The sequence below is a fragment of the Panulirus ornatus genome, chromosome 58, assembly GCF_036320965.1.
Source record: "Panulirus ornatus isolate Po-2019 chromosome 58, ASM3632096v1, whole genome shotgun sequence".
NCBI lineage: Eukaryota > Metazoa > Arthropoda > Malacostraca > Decapoda > Palinuridae > Panulirus > Panulirus ornatus.
The window spans coordinates 27,652,028-27,678,614 of record NC_092281.1 but is presented as its reverse complement, the minus strand read 5'-3'; the positions used below and the strand labels follow the sequence as shown (position 1 = coordinate 27,678,614).

At 37.7% G+C, this 26,587-nt stretch overlaps 1 protein-coding gene across 1 annotated transcript in view; it reads left to right on the top strand.

The window, feature by feature from the left end:
- The window catches only part of LOC139766693 (hippocampus abundant transcript 1 protein), a 237,412-nt gene extending 211,134 nt beyond the window's left edge, over positions 1 to 26,278 (top strand). Inside the window, exons 5-12 of the mRNA XM_071695614.1 lie at positions 970 to 1,147; positions 2,028 to 2,186; positions 3,968 to 4,081; positions 9,238 to 9,363; positions 9,496 to 9,652; positions 14,911 to 15,041; positions 19,304 to 19,469; positions 22,896 to 26,278. Coding sequence (XP_071551715.1) covers positions 970 to 1,147; positions 2,028 to 2,186; positions 3,968 to 4,081; positions 9,238 to 9,363; positions 9,496 to 9,652; positions 14,911 to 15,041; positions 19,304 to 19,469; positions 22,896 to 22,993 — 1,129 coding nt within the window. The 3' untranslated portion in view covers positions 22,994 to 26,278. The remainder of the gene's footprint in view (positions 1 to 969; positions 1,148 to 2,027; positions 2,187 to 3,967; positions 4,082 to 9,237; positions 9,364 to 9,495; positions 9,653 to 14,910; positions 15,042 to 19,303; positions 19,470 to 22,895) is intronic.
- The last annotated feature ends 309 nt before the right edge of the window (positions 26,279 to 26,587 follow it).

The following is a 26,587-nucleotide window of genomic DNA, read 5'->3' as shown; positions in this document are numbered from 1 at the left end:
TTAGGCAACACCTGGACTCTTTCATAGAAATTCGTCCTGGGGTAAATATAAATGAATGTATAAATATTCATTCCCTGGGGATAGGGAAGAAAGAATACTTCCCACGTATTCCCTGCGTGTCGTAGAAGGCGACTAAAAGGGAAGGGAGCGGGCGGCTGGAAATCCTCCCCTCTCGTTTTTTTTTTTTTTTTAATTTTCCAAAAGAAGGAACAGAGAAGAGGTCCAGGTGAGGATATTCCCTCAAAGGCCCAGTCCTCTGTTCTTAACGCTACCTCGCTATCGCGGGAAATAGCGAATAGTATGAAAAAAAAAAAATATATTTCTAATCAAGCAAGTAAGAAGTGAAACAGAAAGTTTTTTAATTTTCTCCATTTTAATGAATCTTTAACAATAATTCTTACTTTCTGGAAGTGAGTGCACTTTTGCACCATCATCAGCATGTTGATCTGCTTTGGAAAATTAGATAATGTCTTATTTTACTGTAAAGGTCATTGTTCTCCTATGTTTTTTTAAAGGAGGAGCTTTTGTTTTTGTCAGTCATAGGGAATTGGACAGTCGCCACATCTTTGGCAAACAATGTATGCTCTTAAAACCATGGCAATACTAATCAAGGACTGACTCTAACTGTTTCCAGATATTCTTTTGACAATTATATTCAGAGGAATGTTGATGAAAGACTAGCTCTGTTTTGTTTGTTATTTCTAATACAGAAATAATGATTGCATCCTGGGCCAAGTATTTGGGAGGCATTGTAATATATTTGTAATGTACTTTGGCATTTTTCTTTTACTTTGCTTTTGTTCTTCTGTTACAATGCATTACAGAAGTATTGTGTGCATTTGCAATCAAGTACATATGTAAGGAGAAACTGATTAAAGAATGAGGTTAATTTAGCATTAATTGCAATGACAGTTATTTTATCATGATAATTCACAGTTCAGAATATTTTTTTCTGTTTATTATTTCCAGGTGGTACTTTGCCCTCATCAGTATGTCAGGTGTTTTTGCAGTCACATTTAGTATTGTCTTCGCGTATGTTGCTGATGTCACTGATGAATCAGAGCGCAGCAGTGCCTACGGTCTTGTCTCAGCCACTTTTGCTGCAAGCTTGGTCACTTCACCTGCATTAGGAGCTTACCTAGGGAAAGTGAGGAATTATTCTTTTATTTTGATTAATTATTATAAATCTGTAAAATGCAGACATAAAATGTTGAAGAAGGTATTAAAACAAGGACTCCAACCTTGTGTAGAAACTGAAATGCATAGACCATGAATTGTTCAACATATTGCATCCTCCAAAATTTTTCTTTTCATTGTTTTTGATAAATTTGTCATATTTATAATATATTTTTATTTTCTCAACTAACTTTAAGATATAAAAGAGATAGAGAGCTTTAAGCATATGAAAAGACAAAGGGTTAAGCATGTGAAAAGACAAAGCCTAGCAGTCTGTTTTATACATCAGCCAAGATGAAACATTTCAGACATATTTCAGCATAGATAAACCTAGGGTATTACTCTGTTGTAAGGCAGATGAAGTACAATCAACAGATGAAGGGTTATGCCAGAGATGTATGGAAATGAATGCATGTGTTGTCACCACAGTATGTAGAGAGTAAAAGGCTGTTTATGGGTAAAGAAGAGGAAATAATGTTGTTATGGCATGCATTGATTGAACAGTTTTTGTCAGGACTTGCAAGCAGAGTGAGAATTGTCATGAATTAGCTAAAATGTAAACTTTGAAAATGATGTTCTCTAAGTGTTTTGGTTTTAAGAGGCCAAAGACTTGGTATGAATTAAAAGACTTAAGGCATAAATGAGAGAAGTGATTGGGAATAGAGGGAAAAGGAATTTACAGAGAAGTATGATGCAGAACATATATATATATATATATATATATATATATATATATATATATATATATATATATATATATATATATATATATATTATATATAGTTATATATTAATTATAATGTTTTACACTAATGATTCTAAATATTAACCTTTGTGTAATTTCTTGGCAGGTACACAGTGATGATCTTGTTGTAGGTCTTGCAACAGCTATAGCAATACTGGATGTGTTCTTCATACTTGTGGCTGTACCTGAGTCTTTACCAGAAAAGCTAAGATTATCCTCCTCATGGAGTGCTCACATCTCCTGGGAACAGGCAGACCCTTTCTCGGTAAGAAGGTTCAGTTAAACATTTTCCTTACTGGTAATTATTATTATTTTTTTTTTCTGTGGTGTATATTAGTTTGTGCAGTGCTTATAAGTGTTCTGTAATAAAAAAAAGTTGTCCACTTTTATTAACAATTTGAAAGACTAGTAAACTGTATCAGATCACTGATCTCTTTAGTTCAGAGATAGAACTACAGTAGACCCCCAACAGCCATAGTTGAGTACGGTTGTGAATGATGAAGAATTAATAGATGATAATGTTTTATCAGTGATGATTTATAAGTGAACTTGCCACAGGATTTTTTTTTTTTACCCATTTTATGCTGAAGACTTCAGTCACAAACAGAAGTCCACATCAAAGCTAGGCATAGTTGAAATATGAGTAGGGTCAGTGAGAGGAAGAAATGATAAGAAAAAGAAAAACTATATTAACTTTTTACAATGTGGAACATCTAACTTTTAAAAAGGAAAAGTCTTGAGGGTGAAAAAAGATCCAGAGCTTTGCAGTTTAGGGAAAGAATAGGTACCACAACAACCAACCCTTGACTTTTCTTTAACCACATTGTTATTGTGTGATGCAGTAAACTGCAAAGTTTCATGGTTTAGGTAATGGCGGGGACACACAAATAGCTGGTTCTCAGAAGCAAAAACTAAGATTCACTGATATTTATAAAAAAAGGAAAGTGATCAAGACATGTGGAGTAGGCCATGTATGTATAGTTTTGTTATCAGGTTTGTAGAGTTGATAACCTGGATTGATTTGGACTCGAGTCTGGCTCGTATGTACTGTATAACTTGCACCTCCTCACATGTGGGAACAGTACTTCTTACAAGAAGATTGGATCTGGCTTTTGTATAATAGGAGTAGCTGTTCAGAAAAAAGGAACTTATGGCTTTAGAACAGGACTTCCAGTTTCTTAGACATAGCTATTTGCATATTGTAGGATTTCCAAGATAGGTTAGGTGTTATGTTGATACCACATATATTTACCATGGTGAGTGGTGGAATTATCTGTTGAAGAAAGGAAATCACTAGTAAAGAGAAGAGTGTTAGAGATGGGACAGAACCTTAAGGGACATTGCTGTTAATAGAAAAAGAGGGGAGCTTGAAGACAAGACCCCTAAATCAAACCCTGTTAGAAGCTATTGACATGTCAAGGGTTACAGTATTGAGTCCCAAACTGTCTTAGAGATGATGAACATTCATTAGTCAGATAAGAATGGATATCACCATTCTGATGATTAGAGAGAAGACTATAAGAGTCATGATGTTTAATGAAATGGATGTTAAGGTGGGGTTTAAAGACTTTGAAAATAGTAGAAGTTAACAAATATTGGAAGAATTAGAAACATCACCCTTCTTTGACATAGTACCAATGCATGTTTCCAAAAGGGAAGGAAAGCTAGAGTGCATTGATGAGTGTAGAAGCCTTATATTTCACTTAGAACCTTGTACAATGAGAATGGAACTACATGAAATGTGTTAGGCTGTAACTCCATAAGTTCTGTGTTCTGTATGCATTTTTCTGTTCACAGCAGTTTAGAATATTCAGAACTATTAAATCAAACTACGATTATTTTGTTCATTTTCTGACTTTCCCAGAGCCTTCCTCCCCCTTGTACCTTATATGTTTTCTCATTGCCTTTCAACCTGTCTTGCTCTTTACCCATTTACATCATGCTGATAAGCTAATTTGATTGTTTATTTCACATTAGTGTCCTTCATGTGTCCACACACAAGGCCTTTTACTAAACTATGAAAATAATATAATGTTGTTATTTCAGGCTTTGTGGAAAGTGAGCAAAGACCGTAATGTACTGTTGATCAGTGTGTCGGTCTTTTTGTCTTACCTGCCAGAGGCTGGCCAGTATTCCTGCTTCTTTGTCTACCTCAGGCTGGTATGATCATAAATTTCTGTTAAAACTTATTCCAGTACATGTAGGGGATCTCCTGTCCATAAACATTGAAATTCCAGATGCCTCTGCCTTCAAAACTCCCATAAAGTGCCTGATGAGTTTGAAATTTAAACTGAAGGTGATTATTCTCTCTCTCTCTCTCTCTCTCTCTCTCTCTCTCTCTCTCTCTCTCTCTCTCTCTCTCTCTCCCCCCTTCCCTCTCTCTCCTCCCCTATCCCTCCCCCTCTCTCTCTCCCTCTCCCTCCCTTCCTCCCTCTCCCTCTCGTCTTCCCTCTCCCTCTCTTCCTCCCTCTCCCTCTTCCTCCCTCTCCCTCTTCCTTCCTCTCCCTCTCCCTCTCTTCCTCCCTCCCTCCCTCTTCCTCCATCCCTCCCTCCCTCCCCCCCCCTCTCTCTCTCTCTCTCTCTCTCTCGGTCGGTCGGTCTTCTTGTCTTACCTGCCAGAGGCTGGCCAGTATTCCTGCTTCTTTGTCTACCTCAGGCTGGTATGATCATAAATTTCTGTTAAAACTTATTCCAGTACATGTAGGGGATCTCCTGTCCATAAACATTGAAATTCCAGATGCCTCTGCCTTCAAAACTCCCATAAAGTGCCTGATGAGTTTGAAATTTAAATTGAAGGTGATTATTCTCTCTCTCTCTCTCTCTCTCTCTCTCTCTCTCTCTCTCTCTCTCTCTCTCTCTCTCTCTCTCTCTCCTCCTCCCTCCCTCCCTCCCTCCCTCCCTCCCCTTCCCTCTCTCTCCCTCCCTCTCTCTCCTCCCCTATCCCTCCCCCTCTCTCTCTCTCTCTCTCCCTCCCTTCCTCCCTCTCCCTCTCTTCCTCCCTCTCCCTCCCTCTCCCTCTTCCTTCCTCTCCCTCTCCCTCTCTTCCTCCCTCTCCCTCTCTTCCTCCCTCTCCCTCTCTTCCTCCCTCCCTCCCTCTTCCTCCCCCCCCCCCCCCCCTCTCTCTCTCTCTCTCTCTCTCTCTCTCTCTCTCTCTCTGGTGGCATCAAATTATTCTTTGGTAAATTGAACTGGTTGATTATAGCTTTGGTAATTACATAAAAGAGAGTTTCTTGAATACTTTCATATAGTGTATATTTACTCACATTACATACAAATAACTTACAAAAACTGGAAAAATCCCACCAGAAAGATCATATCTGAAAAAAAATGAAAATGAAATCCATCCATTCTTGCTCCTAGAGAATATGAACTGGAGATCTACCTGTATTCCCTGTAAAACTAGATTAAAGTATTGTAGCTGAAAGTAATATTGTCAGTTTTTAGATGTTCATTATTTATATAACATTAGGAAAGTAAAACAGGGTTATTCATGTGAAGTTTCTTCCAAACCCTGGGATCACATCCTCATCTGCATTCATGCTGATAACTTTTTCATACACTGTGTTCCTTAAACTATCCTTTCCACCTCAGTTAATTTCTTCCTTTCACTCAAAGATTATCTCAAGCCATGCATCTTAAAGCTTTTCTTTTTAATTGATCATATCATCTCAATTCTGCCTTGCTTTTTGTGGCATTTCATACGTTTTTAAGAGATGCTAATTTTTTTCCTATATACCAGTCAGCCTGTGTGGAAATGTCAGGGAGGCTAGTGCAAGACATGTACCTTCACATTATTTAATCATTTGTGAATCTGGGACACTTTTACACAGATAGTAGATAATGATAATGAAGACCCTCATTGGTCATATTTGTTTATAACATAAACATTTCCAAAATTACCATTCCTCATAACCCTTATGCCAGACAGTACTTCTGGTTGACCTCAGATGCCTGGCAGTAGAATAGCATAAGTGAGAGTGCATAACACATGGAAATGGTATTTCACCAGCCATATCTCTCTCTCTCTCTCTCTCTCTCTCTCTCTCTCTCTCTCTCTCTCTCTCTCTCTCTCTCTCTCTCTCTCATATCTTCTGCCTGTATTCCATTTAAAACTAGATTAAAGTATTGTTGCTGGAAGTAATATTGTCAGGTTTTGGATGTTCATTATTTTTTGTAACATAAGGGAAGTAAAACAGGGTTATTCATGTGAAGTCTCTTCCAAACCCTGGGATCACATCCTCATATGCATTCATGCTGATAATTTCTTCATACACCTTGTTCCTTGAATTATCTTTTCTACCTCAGTGAATCCCCCCCCCCCCCCCTTTCAGTCAAAGAATATCTCAAGCCATTCATCTTAACTTTTTTTTTTAATTGATCATATCGTCTCAATTCTGCCTTGCTTGTTGTGGCATTCCATACATTTTTATGAGATGCTGCAGCCTAGATTTTTTCTTATATACCAGTCAGTCTGTGTGGAGATGTTAAGGAGGCCAATACAAGACATGTACCTTGACTTTATTTAATTATTTGTGAATCTGTGACACTTTTACACAGTAGTAGATATTAATAATGAAGGCCCTTAGTAGTCATATTTGTTTATAACATAAACATTTCCAAAATTACCATTCTTCACAGCACATATGTCAGGCATACCCCTGGATGACCTGATACGCCTGGCAGTGGAGTAGCATAAGTGAGAGTTCATAACACGTGTAAATGGTATTTCACCAACCAGGTCTCTCTCTCTCAAGTAAGATAACACCAGGAACAGACAAAGAAAAGACTTCATTTGCTCTAGCTGTGATGTATAATCACCAAAAGCACAGCCCCCTGTCCATAGCCAGGTTTCATGGACTGTTCCATGGATTCACATGACGGCTTTATATTCCCTGGTTCCATCCATTCATAATGCGTCACCCTATTTATACCACAGTGCTTCAGTTCTCCTTATCCTATGCTAACCTTTCACCCTTTTGCACATCTAGGTCCAAGCACTCAGTATCTTTTTCACTCCATCCTTTCATTTCCAGTTTGGTCTCCTTACCACATGAGATAGGTGAGAAAGAACTTTACCTTCGTATTCCTAGCAGATTTTAGAAGGTGACTAAGAGGGGCAGGAGCAGGGGGAAGAATATTCTTGTATTTCAGTTTCTAAGTGATAGAAGAGAGGAAGAAGCCAAGTGGGGAGTTATCATCCTCCTTGAAGACTCATGTTGAGTTGTTTGTCATTTTGTTTTGAAAATAACATTCCAGTTAGCCATAATGACAAACTTATGGTGGTGTTTTTCTGGATATTTAAAAACATCCAGCATAAAGTACAGAGGACATTAGGACTGTAGTAGCAAAAGGTTTATGTTGATGATGATAATGTTTTATTTGGATTTATTCTGTGGTTTCTGTTGAAGGTGAGTGATTTTGTGTGAATGTATTTCTTGGCATGATGAGGTCTGCAACTTTTTGGTAGAAGTTTAGGGTATATTGCTTAATTTATCCTTGTGAAATGTGCTTTTTGCTGACTGTTTGGTGGCATGGTGTTAGGATGGGAAATTATTTAAGATAAAGTTTTGGAACTTTGATCCCTTTTACTTTATTATGTAAATACTTCTCTCCCATGGTCTGAATATTTTTTTTGGTGGCTGTGTGAGTTGAGTGGATTAGGTGAAATATTATTCTTTGGCTGACCACAAGCTGGTTATTCTTTAGCTGACCTCATGCTGCCCTTAAACATAGTTTATATCATGTTAGGGATCAGGTCATATGCCATCTTCACTAATCTCTCATTATTGCTACAAATTTGACATCCTTGCCTTTGACAGAGTCCCATAGGTCAGGTCAAAGGCCTCTTGAACTTCACCCTAATCTTCTCTACATTCTATCCTCATTACTCCCTCATCTTCTCTTCATCCTTGATACCATTTCCTTTGATTTCAAATCTACATGACTAGTAGTCAGGATTTTCAGTGTCTGTATGGCTCAGAGTCAGATAGCATGACACACATGGAAGTCTTTGGAAAATACTACCTCTGAAATCCAAAGAGAGAGAGAACACCTTAAACATCCTGGGCCCAGTACTCTTCAACAACCTGTCAGTTACCATCACAAACAAGATATTATGCACAGTTGATAAGTTTAAAAGTGCAGTGGACAGGTGCATACAAAGTGTACCAAATCAACCAGGCTGTAGAGGCTTTATAGGCCTGAGGGCTGTGGCGCTCAACAGCTATCTATCTATATCTGATTCCGGTTCCAATTGGAACTCTCTCAAAGGGGTGTCCATGACAACATAGTCTCCACAGCTAAAGAGCCACTTCATAGTCTTTAGTACCTCACCCTTAACAGGCCATTGGCAGAGGGCAAGCCTAGCACAATCATTGTTTGCAGAGGCTCCTACCTAATGTTCCTAATGACTATTTCTATCTGATGCTTGGTCAACCAGTGACCAAATCCAACAGTCTGAACCCAACCTGAGCTGTAGGGATGAAGACCCTTGAAGACTTCATCAGATACAGCATCGCTGTATTAAGGCAAGAGGGAACAGAAATGAATATTCAAATTAGAAAAGCCATCTTCATTACACCCTCATCTTCTTTACATCCTCAATATACTGGTCTTTGATCTTACCTTTGCAAATCTTTGACCTGACCCATAAGAGTCATATCAGATGTTATCTTAACTACATCTTTGACACAATTGGCCATTGACCCTAACCTTACAGTTCAGAGGCCATCTTCGTTACACCCTCATCTTATTTACATCCTCAATATACTGGTCTTTGATCTTCCCATAAGGGTCATATCAGATGTCATCTTAACTACATCTTTGACACAATTACCCTAACCTTACAGTTCAGAGGCCATCTTCGTTACACATTTATCTTCACAATCTCACCTTCATTACACCCTTGACATAAGTGGCCATTGACACACTTTACAATTCCTGTCAAAGGCCATCTTCACTATGCCTTTATCTTCACTACAATCTCATCTTCACTGGACTTCATTTTACCCACCATAGACAGAAAAAGCAATTAGAAAACAAGAAATTTACCATGACAGCAGACAAATACACCCATCCACACATATCCCAGACTCAATCACCACATATGAATGTAGGCGTGTGTACTCCAGATAATCTGTGCATGCAATACTGATGTGCAAAAGATAATGTTGGCCTTCGGAGGTAGTGGGCTAGGAGTTGGGTTAGCTGTTTGTTAAGTTGAGAACATTGAAATAATGTAAATTTTGGGTGTGAGTATGTGTGGTAGATATCATTTTGCCATATCATAACACACAGCAAATATTGTATTTTGACAGGTAATGGACTTCTCACCAGAAATGGTGGCAACATTCATAGCTGTAGTAGGGATCCTGTCTGTTGTGGCTCAGACTGCACTTCTTAGTCTCCTCATGAAGAAATTCTCCAACAAGCATGTTATCATGGTAAGATTTATTGTTTGTTATTTTTTCATTAGATATTTGTAGATTTTCTTATCTCTTAAGTAATTTCATAAGATGCTTCTAGATTTTACCAGTGAATATAATATGAAAATTGAAATACCATATTATTTACAGGTGGGATTAGTCTTTGAGATGCTACAGCTCATGTGGTATGGGTTTGGTTCCAAGATCTGGATGATGTGGGCAGCGGGGCTTCTAGCATCTATATCTTCCATTACCTACCCTGCCATTAGTGCCTATGTTAGCACTCACACTGATGTTGACAAGCAGGGTATGTAACGAGTACTTTTGAAGCACTTGCCTTTTATGTACCTCATATTGCACTGTGATCCTTCCACTTGCAAAGTCATGGATAAAATTCTGAGGATTTGCTTAAGTGAAGCAGGACTGAAACATCCATCTTGATGGGTATAGATGCAGGGCCAGAGGGCTTAGTACAGCTTTAACCCTCTAAGCACTCAGAGCTAATTTTTGTCAAAACTAGGCATTTGTTCCACATATATTTGGATGCAGTGAATTTTCCCAACTCAATTTCAAGGTAAAATTTTGGATTTGGTTCAGTGGTGGTGCATATGGATGCGAAATATCTTCACAGGACTATCATTCTCAGTTACTCACCATTTATTAGGAGGTATTGCATAGTTTTTGCCAAGTTTTTGTCAATGTTGCCACCATCACGAGTTTCTGCTGATAACTATGCAGTCGATGTGCATAGATAACTGATAGAATATATTTATGAATTTTATTTTATTTTATTTATTGGATTAAAAGGAGAAAGAATACTTCCCATGTACTCCCTGTGTGTCATAGAAGGAAACTAAAAGGGGTGAGATTGGGAGGCTGGAAATCCTCCCCTCCTGTTTTACTTTTCCAAGAGCAGGAACAGAGAATGGGCAAAGGGAAGGTTTTCCCTTTACAGTTCCGTCGTCTGTTCTTAACACTACCTAGCTAATGCAGAAAATTGCGAATATGTTTGAAAACAAAAGCAGAATGTTATATATTTTAGCTGATATAGAATAAAACCAGAATGCCAATCATTCCATCAAGTATAAGTTGGAAACGGTGATTATTAGAATTTAGATTCTTTGAAAACTCTGTCCACTGTTATATGTGGTAGTGTAGCAATGGTTCAGTGGAATTTACAGGGCTAAATTTATTTTTATATCGTTATCTGTCTTCCTGTATGGGATAGAATGTTTTACACAAAATACAGAAGATAATACAGACATGGAAAGGAATCTTTTGATTGTAGAGTATCAAGCACATATAAGCCTTAGGCATGTCCTGTGACTCATGATACATAACTGTGTATCAGAATGCTTTTACTATTTTTTGTAGCTTAAAGGTCACAACTCTGGTGGCCACTGAGTTGTGCTTGAGAGTTAGAAAACATTGTGGCAAATTTGAAATTTTAAAGTAATTTACATGCTATATTAGTGAGAATTTTTTTTATATGCAGTTTGGTTAATGACACTGAAAGAGTAAACAGGTACGCCCTGTGTTTATGTTGTGCAGACCTTCAAGTTTGTCATATGAATGAAAATGATGTCTTTAGTTTGAGTTTCAAAAGGTTTATTAATTTTGTTGATTGTATGTTGCAGTGATTTTATTTTCTTTATTGATAAACTTTTAGTCTTTTATAAAAAAAAGTAATAATCTTCATTTATTGTATGGTTGTTCATGCTTTTTCTTCGTGTCAAAATGCGTGCTTCTCTCTACATGCTGAATCAGCTGTTATTTACCTCAGTCAGATGACCTTTTTAGTGTATCTTTGCACTTCCTTCATCTCCTCTTGCACATGTAGGTAATGCAATTCAGCTTTTTTTTCTTTTTTTTTTTCTTTTACATATTAATCGCCATCTCCCGTACCAGCGAGGTAATGTTAAGACCAGAGGTCTGAGGCTTAATAGGAAAAATCCTCACTTTGCCACCTCCTCTGTTCCCTCTTTTGGAAAAGCAAAAAACTGGAGGGGAGGACTTCCAGTGCCCCTCGCTCCCTCCCCATTTAGTTGCCTCTTACAACATGCGCGGAATACATGGAAAGTATTCTTTACCTATTTCTTTCTTCAATCTATTCACTAAGTAAACATTCCTCATAGAATTGATGTTATCATACCTTCTTTACATTTTTTTTTATAGTACAGTGGAAATCTGATTAAACAACCATATTAGGTCCTGTGTTGAGGTAGATGAATGGAAAAATCAGATACCTGGATGTTTTTATATTGTTGGATTAAAGAAAGTAATGTATGGTATGATTTGGTTTGATTTTGTAAAGCATATTAGTTCTAGAGAATGTGTGGTAGTAAGTGCAGTCTGACTGAGATAGCCAAGGAAGTTGTGCTGAAAAGGTTTGGACACATGGAAAGGATGAAGGAAAAAAGACTGACAAAGATGTTGTTTTTTGTCTGAAGTGAAGAGGGAAGTGGACAGTAGGAAGATGGATGAATGGAGTAAAGAAGGGTTTGGGTTATCAGGGCCTGAACATTAAGGATGGCATGGTATAGAGTGAATTGGATCATTGTGGTGTATTGGGGTAAATGTGCAGTGTCTGGGTTGAACCAGGGCATACAAAGTGATCAAGATAAACTATGGCATAATACATAAGCCTCATTTGTGAATGGTAGGCTCTGGTTTTGGTGCATTAGACATGACAGTAAGAAAGTGGGTGTATGGAAATGTGCCTTTCATTTGTTTATTCTTAATGTGGCCTTGCTAAGCTAGGAGAGACAAATAGGTGTGTGAAGAACTAAGAAAAGATCAAAGAAATGAAAAATCAAGTTAAAAAGAACATAATTAACATAACATAACATAATAACATAAGGGTGAAAGGCGTGCAAGGAGTAGAGTGAAGTGGAACGATGTGGTATACCGGGGTCAACGTGCTGTCAGTGGATTGAACCAGGGCATGTGAAGCGTGTGGGGTAAACCATGGAAAGTTCTGTGGGGCCTGGATGTGGAAGGGGAGCTGTGGTTTCGGTGCATTATTACATGACAGCTAGAGACTGAGTGTGAACGAATGGGGCCTTTGTTGTCTTTTCCTAGCGCTACCTCGCACACATGAGGGGGGAGGGGGTTGTTATTCCATGTGTGGAGAGGTGGCGATGGGAATGAATGAAGGCAGACAGTATGAATTATGTACATGTTTATATATGTATATGTCTGTGTGTGTACATATATGTATACATTGAGATGTATAGGTATGTAGATTTGCGTGTGTGGATGTGTATGTATATACATGTGTATGTGGGTGGGTTGGGTCATTCTTTCGTCTGTTTCCTTGTGCTACCTCGCTAACGCGGGAGACAGCGACAAAGCAAAATAAATAAAATAAAATAAATATAAATAATTGATATTGAGTGAGAAGTATTTATTTTCTTTGTAGGCTTAGGCTTAGATGTCTGAATGTGTGTGGATGTAACCAAGATGAGAAGAAGGGAGAGTTCACTAGTTTAAGGAAAGAAACCTAATTGTTCTAGCTCTGAATATAATAAAGCTCAAGGGTAAGGGATAAGGATGGTTTGGGGTTGTCTTAGGTGTAAAGTCAGAGTTAGTGAGAGGATAAAAGCTAAAGAAAGGCATTGCTTCTGCCGAAGTAGGGGTTGTGGGAATATGTGAGTTTGAGGACGTTAGTTCTATCCTGATGTAGAGAAAAACGAAAGTGGATTACAAGAGGTGGGTGATTAGTGCTTATGCATCGTGACATGATTAGAGGTAAGCATTTTAGGTGGAGCTGAGTGAATTTGATATTAGTGATGGATGATTTACATACAAAGTGGGTAATTTGGAAGTTGAGGGTATAATTTGGGGGCATGGAGTACTCAGTGATGTGACTGAAAATGATGAACAGCATGTGGAGTTATGTGCTGAAAAAGGACTGGTAATTATGAAAATCTTGTTTAAAAAAGGGACATACATTAATGGATGAGTAGGTTAGATGGTAAGGGGGCATTTTTGGATTGTATATAGATTGATAGGGATGTAGAAGAGACTTGTGGATATGCTGAGAGAGGCAGCTGGTGAGATGTCTCATCATTACTTGGTGGAGGCAAGGGTGAAGGTTTATGGAAACTTTCAGAAATGAGGAAATGGTATGGGTTGGAAGAGAGTGATGAAGGTGAGTGAGCTCATAAAAGAGGCTTGTGTGGAAAAGGAACAAGAAGAGAATGAGTGGATAATGGCAGAAGGTGAAAGTAAGTGAAGTTATTGAAGTGAGTGAAGAATGGGAAGTATTTAAGAAAGCAGTTCCTGGCATGTGCAAGAGAAATATGTGGTATGCAGAAGGTGGAAGATGGGCAGGTGACAAAAGATTGTGAATGGTGGGATGAAGTTAAGTTGCTAGTCAAGGAGTAGAGACGTGTATGGATGTTACTTGCAGGGAAGGAGTGCAAATGCTTGGGAGATTTACAAGAGGAAGTAATAGGAGGTCAAGAGGAAGGTGCAGTGGCTGAAAGAGAGGGCAAATAAGAGGTGGGATAAGTGAATATCAGCAAACTTCAGGGAAAATTATATATTGTGGAAGGAAGTTAGTAGTGTGAGAAAAACAAGAAAACATATAAGAATATGGTGATGAGGGCAAATGGGGAAAGTGGTGACAGACAGAGATGAGATGGAATGAGTACTTTGGAAGATTATTGAATGTGTTTGATGATAGGGTGGCAGATGTTTAGGTTGGGGAGGAATGCAAAGTTAGAGGGCCATGGTAAGTGGTTTGCTAAAACAAGAAGAGGTATTAAAAGCCTTGCATAAGATGAAGTGTGGCAGGATAGCCAGAGTAGAAGGGATTGCAGTTACATTCTTTAGAAAGGAGGTGCTGTGTTGTTGATTGTGGTTTATATTTTGAATAGTTGATAAATGGTAAGAGCACATATCAAACAATGCTTATTAACATTGTAATTATGAGCATTTAGCATGTTTTAGTAATGTGATTATTTCTGTATTTTTGATTTATGAGTCAGATAAGATGTCTCTGTAGGGAATTGTGTGAAAATCAGTATAAAATAGAAAAGTGCTATGTATTTTGATAAGACGATAATGGTAAGTGCACCTGTTGAATTTTTTTTTTTTCAGCTATGCAATTCTTACAGAAAGTACACTAGAATTTTGTACATGATTTTTCTCCCAAAGCCCAGAATGCATCCCATCTGAGCACCATTGTATATTGGATAGTTTGGAAATTTCTGAAAATACCTGATTGATTCTCCAGCCCAATTGAGGTAGCAGCAGAAATTAATGGACAACTGCTTCATGGGCACACATCTTCTCCCTAGTTGTTATGTATAATATGCTGCAACCAGAATCTTCCATCAGCAGCTTAGCACCAGAGACATCTCCATGGTTTAGAAAGATATTACTGAAGGAGATTGTGGTAGAACAAGGGTTAATAAGATTGGCTTGTAGTACACAGTTTTCCAGAAATTCTTGTAAATACTAACATGATCTCTTACACATTTACTTAATCTTATAAGTTGTTTTTGCTTCGGGGTACCAATTATTTTCATTTGATTTGTTGTTTCCTTCTACTTCCAGGTGTGGTTCAGGGTATCATCACAGGCATGAGGGGGCTGTGCTCTGGCCTCGGTCCTGCAGTGTTTGGTTTCATCTTCTATCTCTTCCATGTGGATCTCAACCCAGACCTGCCAGATGATGGCACACACAGAGTAAGAATAGATATTAAATTGCATATTAGCACTTTTGATCAGTTATTCTTTGGGGAAGAATAGGAATTTATTCTGAGCTAGGCATTGGGTTTGGACAGCATTCACTTGATTTTTTTTTATTCTTTTAAATAAATCAATGAATATATATGCTCAAGGAGACAAGCAACGAGTTTTTCTTAGGAGGCTCAGTCTAGGGTGTTTGAATTTCCATGGGTACAACTTAGTTGAAAAGAAGGGAGGAAAAGGTGCTTTGTTTGATGAGAGAAACCTAGATGTTATGGTTCTGAGTAAATCAAAGATCAGGAATAACTGACGAAGGAATGTTCATGTTGGTAAAGTCTGGAGTTAGCAAAAGCATAAGAATGAGGGAAAATGGGCTGTTGGGCAGACGTGAATGAGCTGTGGAACTTTATTAAAGACTGCATGGAGTTGAGTTCAAGGTTATGGAAGGTTAGAATGAGAATGAAATATGAAATTTAGTTTATTGTCTTTGCTTATGCATCAGGGAAGGCGAGATGAAAAGAATGCAGTATGGGAGGAGTTTATGTAGCGCTTTGGCAGTTTTGACACAAGGGATCACAGTGTAGCACAAGGAGACCTGATTGTGTTAGTGGGTGACATGGTTATTGAAGAACATTGGAGAACGTGGTGTGATGTGAATGAGGATGAGGAAGAGCTTGTGCAGTTGTGTACTGAAAGAAGAATGGCAATTAGGAGTAGTTGGTTTGGGAAAGGATGCAGAAGCATGCTTAAGTGAGTAGGAATGGAGAGGTCCATTGGTATTAAGATGTAAGTGGAATTTTTTTAATCTTTTGTTGTAGAGATGAGTGGAAAAGTTGGTTGTGGGTTTAAGGAAATAGGAAATGTCATAGACATAAAAGAAGTGATGAATATAAGAGAATTTGGAAAAGTTGGGTGTAGAGATACTAAGTGAGATAGGCTGAAAAACCGTAAAGGAAGAGAGAAGCTGAAATTATGGGAGTAAAAGAAAAGTGGAAGATATTTAGGGAAGTAGTGCTTAAGCATGCAGATGAAGTGTGTTGTACATAAATGATGGTGTGTAAACTTATAATGAGAAAGGGTAATTCATATTGTAATGAGAAAGTTGAATTAATAATAAAATGAAAAATAGTTTTAAGGTCAATATCTGCATGGAAGGAGTCTGTGTGATTCAGAAGAATACAAGAGAAAGCAGGGGAAGACTAAGAGAAAAGTACAAGAGGCAGAGAAGACATCAGATGAGAAACTGGGAGATTTCTTGAAGGAAATCAATAGTATGAGAATTATTGGTGGGATATGGTATCAGACAAAGCTATGAAAATGCGATTAAGTATTTTAAACGATTGCTGAAGTGGATGTGGTGTATTTTGGACAAGGTGGAATGTGGAGCTTCAAAGTCACTTTGAAAGAGAAAGTAAAAGAGAAGTAAAAACCATGTTCATGATGAAATGATATAAAGCATTGAGAGTGGATGAGATGGTTGTTAAGTTGTCAAGAAAAGTGTTACAGTGTTGCTGAATGGTAAGTCAGGATCTTTGTTGTAGGTATGGCTTAACGTGAGGTATAATTTTGATATTGAAATTACACATTTACATTTTTTCTAGCATACCTTCTTAGGCATATTGGAGAAGCTTGTGTAGATCAGGTGTTGGTTTTATAGAGCCTCTGAAAAGTAATGGAAGAAAAGACTTGTATGGTTGCAGCATTTATGGATGTGGAGAAAGCATATGATAGAATTGACAGTGATGCCTTGTGGAAGTTGTAGTAAATGGAAAATTGCTAAGTTCAATGAGGATTATTTATGGGAGAAGAGGTCATGCATGTGAATATAGGGGGAGGAGTGTGAGTGTGTATGAATCCAAGTTTAGGTTAGTTTCCATCTGGGGTATATGATATTGTCATGACTGATTTTTCTGGTTATGTAGGAACTGGTAACGGAAGTAAGTAAGCTGGTCTTATCTATGAGCACATCTGCAGAATGTTTGAGATGAGAGCATAAGAAGTAATCAGTCACTATTTGTGGATGACGTTGCTATGGTGGCAGATTTCAGAAAGGAATTCCGGAGGCTGGTTGCAGAATTTGGGAAGGTTTTTAAGAAAAGAAAGTTGAAAGTTGATTTTGATTTAAAGTAGACGGTGGGTTTTGACAGCTTTTTTTTATTTATGTGAGTGAAAGTTTGGAGGACTTTGAGGACATCACAGGACATTGCAGTGGATGGAACCACAGGTGCTGAATTAAGTCACAGGATAGAAGATGGGGCACTGGTCTTGAACACATTGACTCTTTCCATTTTACTGGATACTCATGTAGTAAACCATACAACTACGTTTTAGTCATATTGGAGGCACATGTGATCAGAAGAAAAGAATTATCAAAAGTTGGCATGTTTATTGATGCAAGATTCAGAGCATAGGTACTCCTAGGCCTCTTGCATTGTAGTTTGGGCAGAGCCATCCACCACTCCCTGAGTGGCCCCCACACAACACTCAGTTGCCATGAGTAAGTTGTATGTTTCTACCATATGTTTTTAATGCAAAATTATTTCATAGGCTGGTACCTATCTCATGAATTAATTATTATTTAGATATTTTCAAAAGTCAGGGAGAAAACAGCAAGTAGAGATGGAATAGCTTGTAAGCACTGAAACATATGAGTTAGCAAGCATGGGAATATATTCTTCAACATTCACTCCTTTGATTATATAGTAGATTTTATTTTCTCCACACCATTCTCTCTGGTAGAGTATTACCTAACCCATGAAATAATATTTATGTATGTATTCAAGAATGATGGAAAAATTGGGTTGTAGAGATGGGACACATAGTTTGCACAGGTAGAGGTGAAACAACTAGTGCTTTCCAACAACATGCTTTCCAGATTCTGCTTGGTAAACTACTTATGGATTTTGGAGAAAGAATTCTTCCCACTTATTCCTTGCATACCATAGAAGACATCTAAAATTGGCAGGTGCTGGGGGTTGGAAACCCTCATCTCCTTGTATTTCAATGCCTGAAACTGAAAAAAGGAGTCTAGTAGCAGGAAGTGCTCTTCCCTCTCAAAGGCTTAGGCTGTGATGTCTGAATACGCATGGGTGTAACCAGGATGAGAAGGGAGAGATAGGGACCATGTTTGATGAAAGAAACTTGGATATTCTGGCTCTGAGTGAAACTAAGCTAAATGGGAAGTGGGAAAAAGGCTATAGAAATGACCTAGGATTAAAGGCTAGGGTTGACATAAGAGTGAGAGCAAAGGAAGCAGTAGCACTATAATGTTGAAAGAGGAGTTGTGAGGATGTGTGAAACAGTTAGAAATTGAGACCCAAAATGATGTAGGGTGAAAGTGGAAGTGTATTACAGAGTCTTAAGAAGCTGCTATTGCTTTTGCCCCATGTAGTGATAGGATTGAAGTAAAAGACAGTATTTTGGAAGCTGAGTGATTGTGTCAGAAATTGTGATGCAACAGTTTGAGTGTAATTGATAGGTGATTGGAATGCATTGGTGGGTAATGTGGCAGTTGAGAGTATAACTGGGAGGCATAGATTGCCCATTATGAATGAAAATGGTGAATAGCTTACAAAGTTTTATGCTGTAAAAGGACTAGTGATAGAAAAGAATTGGTTTAAAAAAGGAGACATACTTAAGTACATGTGAGTGAGAGGGGCAGCTGTTGGGACATTATATCACTCCTGGTGGGGGCAAGGGTTCAAGTTTTTGGAGGCTTTTGAAAAATAGGAAATGATGTGGTTGGGAAAAAGTTGGTGGAGATGAGTGAGCTTGGAAAATGGGTCCATATGAGGAGATACTAGGTGAGAGTGAGTGAAGAATGGCAAAAGTTGAAAGTAAGCATAATTAGGGGAGTCACTGAGAAATAGCAGGTATCAGGGAAAGCAGTACTAGATAAATGCGAGAAAAGTGTGTAACTTGAAAGTGGGATGTGGTCATGTGAAAAAGGGAAGTATGTGGTGGGATGAGGAAGTTATTAGTATATGGATGTTACTTGCAGGGAAGTAGAGCAAATGATTAGGAGATGTATGAGAGAAAGCAGCAGGTGGATGATAGAAGGGTGCAGGGATTATAAAAGAGGCCTGAGTTTAAAAGTTGAGGTGAAAGATTATCAATTGTGAGAACAAGAGAACATCACTAAAGGGAACAAAGGCCATTGATATGAAATCTATTTTCTTTGCATATGAAATGGCTGTAATGAAAAGATTTTGCAGAATACTATAGGTAACTGTTACTGATATTCGTTATTTCTGTTTCAGCCAAATGGGTCAGCTTCAGGAAATGGTACAACTCAACACATTACTAGTAGTCCAAATCTTGTACCAGGTCCTCCCTTTGTATTTGGAGCATTATTAGTCATTTGCGCACTCATGGTAGCAGCATTTATTCCAGAAGGAGCTTCTGTCAAAAGTCGAAAACAGTCAGGTATGTAAAACTGTAAGAGATTGAACATAGCATTGTTCATTGTACAATAACTGCTAAAGTGATGATTTTCTTTATCTGTTTAAGAGATGTAAAGGATTGGAAGTTAATGTGCCAGAGAGAGAAAAAAGAGATTGGTTCAAAGTCAGCCAAAGAGGTCAATATTGAGGTTAAAGAAACAGATATGTTGCATTTGCTGCATAGCATGTAGTAAGTGCAGAAATGAGGAATCCTTTTGAATTAATTGATACCCTGTATAATGTAAGTTCTTGAAGATTTATATTTTCTTTTTGCAAATAATTAAGGTGTTGACAACGTATAAAGCTATAGAAAGAAAATTTCAGTAATAGTATTTTCCACTTGAGTCAGAAATAATTAAAGCAGAAGAGGATTAACTTGAAGACTGAACTAGTTTCATCTGGTGGGGAGTCATCATTCTAACTAGTTTTACTGCCAGATGCTTGAAAAAGTGAAGTTGCACATCCCATCTGGTAGAAAAATTCTGTTGCTACCAAAGGATAGGTATGGATCATCACCAGGATGGATGAAGTGTTGCAGTTTTTCTTTATGACCCCTTTTTAAAGTATGCCTTTGATAAGCAAATGTGTCAGCATGCCAAAAAAAAAAAAAAAAAATTGCAGAGAAACATATAATCAGAATAGGTATTTCTTTGATAATATTGCAGTGAAAAGTGCCCTTTACATTGATATTTTCCTTTTTAAAAAAAAAAAAGAAAAGTTGTTAGATATCTTCATTAGTTTGCAAATTGTGACCCTTTGAACCTTGCATTGTGGAAAGGTATTTTAACATTCTTTCACAAAAGTATGGATTTTTATATTACTGTATAAGGGACATCAATTATGCATGAATTATAAACTTAAGTTATATGGGGATTACCAGGTGATCACCTAGGAATATTTCAAGTACTTTTGATGTACCTACCTTCAAAAGAGAATTAGTGTTCTATTGAAAAAATATTACCCCAGCCCTTAATATGTAATGCTGATGATTTTAACGTAAGATTCTCTCTATATTTATTATTTTACAAGACTGTTTTACCAATAGAAATGATAATTATGAAATATGCTTTTTTTCGGATCAAGTAAGTAATGATCTGACAAGAGTGGTGTAGAGATGAGAAGAGTATAGTTGAGAGAGCTGGAGAGGGTGTGCTGAATTTGTTTAAATGGAGAGAAAGATTGAGGACAGTTCGATAAGATGATTTTTTTTTTTTTTTTTTTTTTTTTTTTTTTTCGCTGTCTCCCGCGTTTGTGAGGTAGCACAGGGAAACAGACGAAAGAAATGGCCTAACCCCCCCCATACACATGTATATACATACGTCCACACACGCAAATATACATACCTACACAGCTTTCCATGGTTTACCCCAGACGCTTCACATGCCCTGATTCAATCCACTGACAGCACGTCAACCCCGGTATACCACATCGATCCAATTCACTCTATTCCTTGCCCTCCTTTCACCCTCCTGCATGTTCAGGCCCCGATCACACAAAATCTTTTTTACTCCATTTTACCACTTCCAATTTGGTCTCCCTCTTCTCCTCGTTCCCTCCACCTCCGACACATATATCCTCTTGGTCAATCTTTCCTCACTCATTCTCTCCATGTGCCCAAACCATTTCAAAACACCCTCTTCTGCTCTCTCAACCACGCTCTTTTTATTTCCACACATCTCTCTTACCCTTACGTTACTTACTCGATCAAACCACCTCACACCACACATTGTCCTCAAACATCTCATTTCCAGCACATCCATCCTCCTGCGCACAACTCTATCCATAGCCCACGCCTCGCAACCATACAACATTGTTGGAACCACTATTCCTTCAAACATACCCATTTTTGCTTTCCGAGATAATGTTCTCGACTTCCACACATTCTTCAAGGCTCCCAGAATCTTTGCCCCCTCCCCCACCCTATGATCCACTTCCGCTTCCATGGTTCCATCCGCTGCCAGATCCACTCCCAGATATCTAAAACACTTCACTTCCTCCAGTTTTTCTCCATTCAAACTCACCTCCCAACTGACTTGACCCTCAACCCTACTGTACCTAATAACCTTGCTCTTATTCACATCTACTCTTAACTTTCTTCTTCCACACACTTTACCAAACTCAGTCACCAGCTTCTGCAGTTTCTCACATGAATCAGCCACCAGCGCTGTATCATCAGCGAACAACAACTGACTCACTTCCCAAGCTCTCTCATCCCCAACAGACTTCATACTTGCCCCTCTTTCCAAAACTCTTGCATTCACCTCCCTAACAACCCCATCCATAAACAAATTAAACAACCATGGAGACATCACACACCCCTGCCGCAAACCTACATTCACTGAGAACCAATCACTTTCCTCTCTTCCTACACGTACACATGCCTTACATCCTCGATAAAAACTTTTCACTGCTTCTAACAACTTGCCTCCCACACCATATATTCTTAATACCTTCCACAGAGCATCTCTATCAACTCTATCATATGCCTTCTCCAGATCCATAAATGCTACATACAAATCCATTTGCTTTTCTAAGTATTTCTCACATACATTCTTCAAAGCAAACACCTGATCCACACATCCTCTACCACTTCTGAAACCACACTGCTCTTCCCCAATCTGATGCTCTGTACATGCCTTCACCCTCTCAATCAATACCCTCCCATATAATTTACCAGGAATACTCAACAAACTTATACCTCTGTAATTTGAGCACTCACTCCTATCCCCTTTGCCTTTGTACAATGGCACTATGCACGCATTCCGCCAATCCTCAGGCACCTCACCATGAGTCATACATACATTAAATAACCTTACCAACCAGTCAACAATACAGTCACCCCCTTTTTTAATAAATTCCACTGCAATAGCATCCAAACCTGCTGCCTTGCCGGCTTTCATCTTCCGCAAAGCTTTTACTACCTCTTCTCTGTTTACCAAATCATTTTCCCTAACCCTCTCACTTTGCACACCACCTCGACCAAAACACCCTATATCTGCCATATATCTGATAAGATGATATATGTGTTAAAAGTGGAGGGAACAAAGAGAAGAGGAAGGCTGAATTGGAGATGGAAGAATTGAGTGAATAAGATTTTGAGTGCTTGGAGTCTGAACGTGCAGGAGGGTGAAAAGCATGCATGGGTTAGAGTCAATTAGAGTGGTGGTAAAATGGAAAATGTTCTGTCAGAGGATTGAACCCACCCCTTTAGATTGGGAATAAAGATGATAGATAAAGAGGTAGATGGATAGAAATTTCAGTGTGTTTGGTTGATGGAATGTTGAAATTCAGACTTCCTGTGGATGGTACTCTGCTTATGTTTTTCCACATTAGTGCATGTTAGAAATAGTAACCATGTATAGGTATGTTGTAACGTTTTCTTTGTTGATTTATGATTTTCCATTTACAGGAAGCAGTTTAGAAATGAGCTATGAAAGAGGTCACAAGAGAAAAGATAGTTTGGATGCAGCATCTTTACCCCTTATGGATGAAACAGGTGTTGTCTAGCACAATACGGCTTAATAGTGATGAAAAACAAAACAAAAAATGTGACTCGTTACCTCTGTTGCATTGTGATTGCCTGAATTAGGGCAAATCCTATAGTGCAGTGGCCATGTTCTACAGAGATGTGACATGACACGTAATTTTTGGTGACAGGAAATTTCATAACATTCTCACAATTCACTTGCTAAGGAAAGACAGAGAAGGGTACATTGAAAAATGCCCATTTCTAAGTGGTGCTTACTCCAGTGGAAATTTTGAGGGGTGATATGGACCAGCTGGCAACAGAATAGGAGTAGTGTTGGTTGTAAATGATTATTTACAGTGTCACAAACAATGTAGAATTCATGGTATGCATTGGTGCTGGTGGAAATATTGAGTTTGGATGTTGAATTTTTCATGCTTTCTGTGTTGTATTGATTATCAAGGTTTTATTTAGTCTACTGTAGGAGGGGATAATTTTTGTCATATCATCAAGTATACACTAATCATACATTATAAGTAATGTTTTATACATACATGAATAAACACATTTTCATTTTTTTTTCTTTCTGAATTTCAACATCAGTTCATATGTGCTCATCTTTCCCAATGATGGACCAAATGTTGTTTGCTTGATTATACAGGCATTGTAACTGGTGCTGTTAAATGCTGCTAATTTGGAACTCTGAGGGTTGAAAGCCCTATCATCTTGTGATAACTTATGCATGCAAACCACACCAAGGAAAGACAATGTGGTAAGGTATAGGTATAGAACAGTGGCTGTATTACGTTGGTTTTGAGTTGTGAGTAATGATACTGTGGTCATTTTTCGTACCGTCATTAAGGACAATTATATACATATGTGTATATATAATCTCCTGTCCTCATGTATGTGTGCATTGTAATAAAAGATTTTAGATTTTATACATAGAACTGATAGGACCTCAACAGATGAATTTTTATTTTCTATTTGAAGATACTATGGTAAGAACGGCTGTGTCAGCATTAGCCTATAGATAAGTAGCACCTTGTATAGTAACTGCTGGCTCCCTCATCCTTCACCTTTTTGTGTCATCACAATATCGTCTGTTCTGACTCTTCTGCTTTCTTGAACACTGTTGGTTACTTAAGTCTCTTTATAGCAGAATTTAATGTTCTGTAATTAGTGGATGTGGCTAATAAACATTTTTTAGGATATGAAATGTTAATGTTTGTTATTTATAAAATTAATCAGTTATTTTATTTATTTTTTTATTTCTTTAAATATAGCCATAGGGTACAACAATATAGCAGTGATATCATGTTTGCTAAAAACCGTCCTTTATATAAACAGTGTGAGTGTTGTGTGAAAATAGCTATTCTTTAGAAAAAGCAGTGCTTTCATTTTTTGAGAAGTATCAAATATTCCTTATAGTTTTTTGATTGGCTTCTGCTTTACACACAATTGTTATACTGTTCATCAAATTTCCAAAGTCAGTATGTCGTAATCATATCTTTATTTTTCAATCCCTAGTGCATTAAAACATCTAAGAATGAGAAATATAGATCCTGCACTAGACAGTTAGAAAAGATTATGTAGTTTAATGTCACAAGTAAGTTGAATTATTTTATTTTTTAGTAATAGTTAATTTATCCAATAATATCTTTCACTCTGAAAAGGTACATTATAATTGATTTATCTTCACTATTGTTGTTTAAAAGACAACTCTACTATAGATAAAATCTTACCCAAGTCAGCCCACATTACACTGCCTCATGCTGACCCTGTGATATGTCATAATAGGTCTCTGTATTATACTACATGTTACTGAGTCTTCTGGTGAAGTGATACAGCAGTATGCTAATACTCCCTCAAGTTTAACGTGTAGTCAGCTTTTTTTTATTTTAATGATCACTTGGTAATCAAGTGGGTTATTTTATAGTAAGATTTCCGTGGATAGAGGCTTTCCGTGCATCAAAAGGAGGTGAAAACAGTTATATACAGTTTATGCTGGAAGAGAGAGGGAGGTTTTGTCATTTGTGTGGTTTCATCACCGGAGACTCATCAAATATTTTCCTCTCTCTTCTGTACTGTACATGTAGATACTTCAAATTTGAAACTTGTAATTTGTGAGTTAAACATATGGATCCCTATTCGGTGCCGAAAAGTTTTTTCTACTGCATTAATAGTGTGCTTTTGCAAAGCTCTGCAAATTGTTTATGATCTTTTGTTTGTACAAATACTGTTAATCTAGTTTGTATGATAATTTTCTGGTCGCTCTTGCATACATTTCAGAGCAACTGATGAAAATTTCCTTGTGATAGTATTATATACTGACACTTGTCACACCCTGCTGGTTGTTCAAGATTCCAGTGCACCCTAAGAGTGGGGCAGGGCAAGGCTCCAGCTGATGACGAAAACTACAATAGCCTTATACTTCACTTCATTTAGATCTGATATTAATTTACAGAACTGCTGGTGGTTTTTGTGTAGAGTTCCTGAACATTGTAAGTGCATTTTTATGTAATAGAAAAAAAGGTTGCAGAATTATACAGGTCAGTTGTTTTTATTTATTGCAATTACCTGACTTTCAGTACATTTTATACTAATATTGAAATGGAATGCAGTACATAGTTCATCCAGCTACTACTCATTTCAAAGTTGTAGCATTTTCTGGAAATACTCATTTCTCATGGATTTAGTGTGAGTTCAATATTAATGTGAAGCACAATAGCATGAAAATGACAAACATTTGCAAATTGCTTTTATCCCGAGTCTGCTACAAAAATAAATAAGATAAGATTTCAGTCTTGATTCAGTTGCTTATTGTTAACTCCAAACATATCAAACTATTGAAAACTTTATTGGTTCTGATCAGTAAGAATTTCTTTTAATGTATTTGTAAACCAAGTACCTGACAGTGATCTTCTGGCCCTAGAATCATTCTTATGTTATTTATTGAGCTGGATGGCATGAACAGGATTGGTTTTCATTCTGCATTATGATATACAGTTTTAATCCACGGAAGTCTTTCTTGTTATAGATTCCAAAGGCTGCCTGTATAGTAATCTCTATCTTCTACTTGTTTTTCAGAATCATAGAAATATACACCCATCATGAAACTCCTGTTTTTTTATGCTGTCAGTTATTACACCAAGGGTGCAGTACTCATTGTGTTCCTCTGCCTTAATCTGTCTCCTCTTTACATCATATGACTCCCACAGTATTGTGGCCCTGCCCTGTAAGAGGTATCACTGTAATGCATAACTTGTATGACTGGAAGTATGACCTTCCATAGGAAAATTAAAGCCAGTCTTACCATAACATAATGCATATCTTTAACCTGCACTCCACCGAATCCTTTCTTCAAATGCCATAGGCAAATAAAGCTCATGCTCTTGTTATGTGCAACTAAGGGGTATTGTTGCTGATCATCATTCAGTTTTATGTTAGATAATTTCTGACTTGGAACAATTGATATTTGATGGTTGAAAATGAGCCTGAATAAAACAAATGTTACTATACTCTCCCTGCTTGTTGTTACACTGCAAGCAGAAAGATGCCTTTGGCAAGGATGTGTTATTATAAGTAAATAGAAAAGAATACAGTCTTGTCAAGGACCTACTTGCTTCAAAGGA